The sequence below is a fragment of the Cetorhinus maximus genome, chromosome 16, assembly GCF_964194155.1.
Source record: "Cetorhinus maximus chromosome 16, sCetMax3.hap1.1, whole genome shotgun sequence".
Classification (NCBI taxonomy): Eukaryota; Metazoa; Chordata; class Chondrichthyes; order Lamniformes; family Cetorhinidae; genus Cetorhinus; species Cetorhinus maximus.
The window spans coordinates 80,675,666-80,681,665 of record NC_135894.1 but is presented as its reverse complement, the minus strand read 5'-3'; the positions used below and the strand labels follow the sequence as shown (position 1 = coordinate 80,681,665).

The 6,000-nt window shown below is 55.5% G+C and overlaps 1 protein-coding gene across 2 annotated transcripts in view; it reads left to right on the top strand.

The window, feature by feature from the left end:
• Positions 1 to 4,759: 4,759 nt before the first annotated feature.
• Positions 4,760 to 6,000, top strand: part of paxbp1 (PAX3 and PAX7 binding protein 1) — a 55,769-nt gene continuing 54,528 nt past the window's right edge. For both annotated transcript variants that reach the window (XM_078560181.1, XM_078560180.1), the window contains exon 1: positions 4,760 to 5,362. In XM_078560181.1, the coding sequence (XP_078416307.1) occupies positions 4,912 to 5,362 (451 nt within the window). In that variant the 5' untranslated portion in view covers positions 4,760 to 4,911. The remainder of the gene's footprint in view (positions 5,363 to 6,000) is intronic.

Below are 6,000 nucleotides of genomic sequence, written 5' to 3'. Positions count from 1 at the left end.
GGGGGGACAGGGCAGCCCAGCCATTGAATATAGTGCACAAGCATTCATGGTGGGCGACGGAAGTGGCCACACATTAGGGAAACCTGTATAAAGTGACCACTCTTCCACAACTGAGACAGTTCAGGCGCAGTTACAATGATATGATTGGGGGCAGGCTCTTAACTTATCTGTCCACTCAAGCAACGCAGAGACATCAAAATGCCACCAAGTGCTCCAGAGCTTTTCACCACCAACACCACCCCCCCACCCCCCCCACCACCCCTCCCCCCCCATCCACCGGCAAAGTCATGAGCATTTTAGTGGACTGCAGAACAGTTGGACGACTGCACACTGAAGCTGGCTATGGAGCAGTCATTGCTGGAGGTGCTCACAGCCTCTTGCAATGTCAGCATCCTGGTTTGGGTCAGTTTTCCCCATGGTTCAAGCTGACAGGGCAGGCTTGCAGTGCGGGCTAGGAGAATGCCTGCGTCTGAGCTGAGAGCACAGCATGCAGTCCCCAGTGGGCAGAGCTGTGCCAATCAGTCAGGTGGAGTGAGGCGGAGGTGGTGGGGTTTCGGGCAACCTTGCAGCGCACTACTCTCTGGCCATCCAAGTGGTGGCCAGCGCACTCCGGGAAGCGTTATGGGGCCTTCACACTGAACCAGGACAGGTTCTTAGGACACCCATACTAACCACGCGTCTCTCTCTTTCATCCTGCAGGAGGAGTACATCAGGATCATGGAGCCTGGTGAATTAGCTCTATGCCTGATGACCTACAGAGCAGGAAGAAGACGGAGGAGAGAGTGACTGAGGCTCCTGGCTGTGCGGAGGCAGGAGCAGCAACCTCAGGAAGAAGGGGCAGCTGGGGCTCCCGCACACGCCACCCAAGAGCCACAGTGAGCCCTCGCTGGTCAGCGCCTAGTGACACCCAGGGTCTACAGATGCCGCCTTTCATCCTGCAGATGACTGAGAACCAGTGTTGCCAAAGACTGCACATGTCGAGGGAACTGGTCAGTCACATCTGCCAGCTACTGCAGAATTTGGTGCCACAGGGACATGGAGGGCATCCACTGTCAATGGCCGTGAAAGTGACAGCAGCGCTCAATTTCCATACCTTTCTACCTTTCTAAAGTATAAATCAACTTTATGGAATCATATAATAGTTACAGCACAGAAGGAGGCCATTCAAACCCTTATGCCTGTACTGGCTGTCTGCAAGAGCAACTTAGTTTGTCCCATTCGTCTGCCTTATCCCCATAGCCATGCAAATCTTTTCTCTTGAGATAATTAACTAATACCCTTTGAAAACCACGTGAATCCACCTCTGCCACACTCTCAGGCAGTGCATTCTAGTTCCTAACAAATCGCTGCATGAGGTGAAGCTTTTTTCTCATGTCACCTCTGGTTATTTTGCCAAGCAGCTTAAATCAGTGTCCTATGGTTCTCGACCCTTCTTCCAATGGGAACAGTTTCTCTCTATCTACTCTGTACAGATCCTCATGATTTTGAACATGCCTATTAAATCTTCTTTTAACCTTCTCTTCCCCGTGCAGCGTTGGCACTGACCACCTCTGCCACCACCTCCCAAGCTGAGTGGAGACACTGACGGGCCTCCTGCGGCCAGATTGGGGGTGGAGGACATCACGGCGGGCTCCAACCATGTCCAGAAGGCGTCCGAGGGATGCGTCATGGGAGTGGCAGTCTTCTTGCCTTTCGGGGCCATGCCTTCTGTGCAGCAGTCCTGGGCTGGAAGCACTGAGAGGTGTGCGCACGGCTGCATTTTACATATAGTACCTTGCATGAGGAAGCAGCCAGGTGATGCTATGGCGGGTGAATCGGAGGCTGATTCTCAAGTTCCCTGATCTATCCACATAACTGAAATCCCTCATCTCTGAAACCATTCTCGTAAATCTCTGCTGCACTTTTTGCACTGCCTTCACGTTCTTCCAAAAGTGACATGCTCAGAACTGGACACAATACTCCAAACCAGTGTTTTAGAAAGGTTCAACATAACAACTTCCTTGTTTTTGAACTCTATCCCTCTAATTATAAAACCCTGGATCCCTTTATGCCTTAGTAACTTATTTCTCAATCTCTCCTCCCATCTTCAATGATTTGTGCATATACGTCCCCTGGTCCCTCGGTCCTACACCACTTTATTTTATATTGTCTCCCCCTGTTGATCCTCCCAAAATGTAACACTTCCAACTTCTGAAGAAAAGTCATATTGGACCCAAAACGTTTGGTGGAATTGGCCCAGATTTGCACCAAGTGCTGTAGTGGGTGGGACAAAGAATGTTTTACCCACCAGCCGCAGTGGCAGCTTTTCACGGCGTATCATCCCAATCCCGCCTCATTAATCATGCATTCCTGGGAAACACACTATTTCGCTGGCGGGCGGCCTCTGATTTGCCCACCACGCCATCACCTGGCCGCTCCCTTATGCCAGAAGCCATATGTAAAGTGCAGCCGCGCACACACCTCTCAGTGCTTCCAGCCCAGGGCTGCTGCACAGAGGACATGGCCCCGAAAGGCAAGAAGACTGCAGCCTCCTGATTCATTGGCACATCCCTGGGAAGCCTTCGCAACACTGCTGGAGCCCAACGCGATGTCCACTACCCCTGCTCTGGCCATAGGAGGCCCATCAGTGTCACCACTCCAGCTTGGGAGGCGGTGGCAGAGGTTGTTAGTGCCAACGCTGCGCAGAAGAGATTGGACATCCAGTGCAGAAAGAGGATAAATGATCTCATCCCGGGTAAGGCAACCATCTCATCACTCTAAACTCACACACTCACAAGCCCAGCACACATTCACTGGCATCTCACTCTGCCAGCTCAAGGGACACCAGCACTCGCTCTCTCGCACACACCCTCACATCTCCACCTGTCCTCGTCTCCTCTGGAGACTGCCTCCTCAGCCCTCACCCTCTTGAGGCCACTTGCACAGATCAACATGTGTCCCCACACACATACTTGGATATCCCCCTTCCTCAGTAATGTCCTAGCCCTGCAGCTTCTTCCCTTGCTTGAAGACACTTTTCCCCCTTCCCCAAGCAAACCCTAGTCCTACAGCCATTGAAAAACCCACCCCTGCCTTATGGCTGGTCTGGTAGGTAGAGATCTGCCCTTGAGCCCCCTTAAAAGTGATGTGGTGCTGCCTGCGAAGCCTGGCGCTGATGACCATGAGTGCTGCCCGAAGCGAGGTAGGCAAACAAACCTCGAAGTCCCGAGTGAAATGCAACTCATTAAGGTGCACGTTGCTTATGTTCAATTGTGAAACATGTCAGAGTGCTCGGATGATCCAGCATGGGGGGATGATTCCAGCAAGCTGGGCTTATAATGACATGCAGATGTATTAAAATGAAGTTCCGACAAGCAGCGGAAATGGCCCACTTTTGACGGGCAGTACAGACGATTGCCAATTGGTTTCACAGCATTGTGAAACTGATTTTTGGTGTTCCCGCCATATTGTCCGCTCACGCCAGCCGTGACGCCTGATGACAGCAGACAGAGAAAATTCCGCCTGTTAACTGTGCTTTTCTCCCCATAGGTGCTGCCAGATCAGCTGAGTTTTTCCAGAATTTTCAGCCTTTATTTAGCTTCATTCTTCTCAGCTTCAAATTTCCACTGTCATGTGTCTGCCCATTCCGCCAGCCTGTCCACTTCCTCTTCAGGTCTATCACCAACCTCCCCAAAGTTTACAATACTTCCATGTCTTTTCTTCAGCAAATTTTGAAATTGTGCCCTCTACACATAAATGTAGGTCACCAATATAGATCCAGAAAAGCAATGGTCTCAATATCTATTACTCTGGCGGGGTGATGGAATCTGATTCTTGGGAGCGCTGTGATGGGTGAGTGGGGATCCTGGGGGCGCTATGAGGGGTGGTGACTTAGAAGGGGCAGTGTGATGTGCAGGCGGTGACTCTGGGGGCTGCTGTGATGGGTGGGCGGTGAATCTGTGTAGCACTGTGACAGGCGATGCATCTGTGGGGCCGCTGCGACGGGCGGATGGTGACTGGGGGGGGCGCTGTGACTCTGGGGGCGTTGTGGCGGGTCGGCGGGCGATGGCTCTGGGGGCGCTGTGATGGGTGGGCGATGACTCTGGGGCCCTGTGATGGGTGGGCGATGACTCTGGGGGCGCTGTGATGGGTGGGCGATGGCTCTGGGGGCGCTGTGATGGGTGGGCGATGACTCTAGGGGCCCTGTGATGGGTGGGCGATGACTCTGGGGGCCCTGTGGCGGGCGGGCGGTGACTCTGGGGGCGCTGTGACGGGCGGGCCGTGACTCTGGGGGGGGGGGGCGCTGTGGCGGGTGGGTGGTGACTCTGGGGGGCGCTGTGGCGGGTGGGCGGTGACTCTGGGGGGCGCTGTGGCGGGCGGTGACTCTGGGGGGCGCTGTGGCGGGCGGGCGGTGACTCTGAGGGGGGCGCTGTGGCGGGCGGGCAGTGACTGGGGGGCGCTGTGGCGGGCGGGCGGTGACTCTGGGGGGCGCTGTGGCGGGCGGTGACTCTGGGGGGCGCTGTGGCGGGCGGGCGGTGACTCTGAGGGGGGCGCTGTGGCGGGCGGGCAGTGACTCTGGGGGGTGCTGTGGCGGGCGGGCGGTGACTCTGGGGGGCGCTGTGGCGGGCGGTGACTCTGGGGGGCGCTGTGGCGGGCGGGCGGTGACTCTGAGGGGGGCGCTGTGGCGGGCGGGCAGTGACTCTGGGGGGCGCTGTGGCGGGCGGGCGGTGGCTCTGGGTGGCGCTGTGGCTGGCGGGCGGGCGGTGACTCTGGGGGGCGCTGTGGCGGGCGGGCGGTGACTTGGCTTCACTCTGGGTGCCGTCGCCGTCACTGTTTGCTCTGTTCTGCTGTCGGTTCGGAGGCGCCGACTTTGGATCCACAACAAGCCCCGCGCACCTCCCCCCCCTGCCCCCACCAACCCCCCGGGCGATCATGTTCAAAAAATCGCGGAGGAATTTCAGGCGGCGGAACGACTCCGAGGAAGAGGAGCGGGAAGACGGGGCAAGTCAGGAAGGAGTTCAGCCGGGCCTGGTGGCCGAGGCCCCGCTCACCAACAACAGCCACGAGAAAAGCGCTGAGCCGCCTCCGCTGCCGCCGCCGCCGCCGCCTCCTCCTCAGGGCTGCAGCGAGCCGGGCCCGCAGGCGCCGTCGAGGCCCGCGGTCTGCTTACCGGGTCTGGGGCCTGTCAATGCCCTGCCCGCCGCTCTTGGGCCTATCAAACCAGTGCCGGGCCTGGGGCCTCCCAAAGCCGCCTCGGGCCTCAATCTCATCCGACCCGGACCCGGCATCGCTGCAGCCAAACTCGCTCCCAAGGACAAGAAGCGGGGCCGCGAGAAGGAAGCGCCCAGGGCCGCGCTGCTCAGCTTCCAGGACGAAGAGGAAGGTGAGTGAGGGGAGGCCGCAAGCCTGGGGCTCGGATTAATGTGCAGGGGGGGGGAAGGTGGAGGCTTCTCAGGGAATGTGTAATAATTATTGAAATGATAAACTCCTGTAACTAGTTAAAATAATTAATGACTGCTGTCAAACTTGCATGTCACTGCTTAACCAGTTTATGACTATTAATTAGAGCCTTAATTCCATTTTATTCCACAGGGCTTGAAATTGTGTGGGGTGAATTTCATGGTTCTCTCTCTCTCCCTCTCTTCTTGGACAAACTGTTAATCATTTGATTGTAACGTGTACTCAGTGTGAGAAGTGGCGGGGAACAGAGCATTAAGATATATATATACATATATGTGAGATAAATACGCACCCTGGACATTTGGAGTTGGAGATATAGCAAGGGGTTCTGTCTACAATCTTTCAACCCTCTTAAGATTCAATTGTTAACCACGGAAAATGCTGGAAACGCTCAGCATCTGCCGAGAGAGAGAGAAACAGAGTGGATGTTTTAGGTCGATGATCAATATAATTTCGTGTTGCGAATGTTCAAGAAAGGAAGGATGGATAAACTAGTTAACCAAACTGCGGTTTAATGTTTGTGTTGTACACTCTTAGGCTCCATATTTCAGATCACATTAA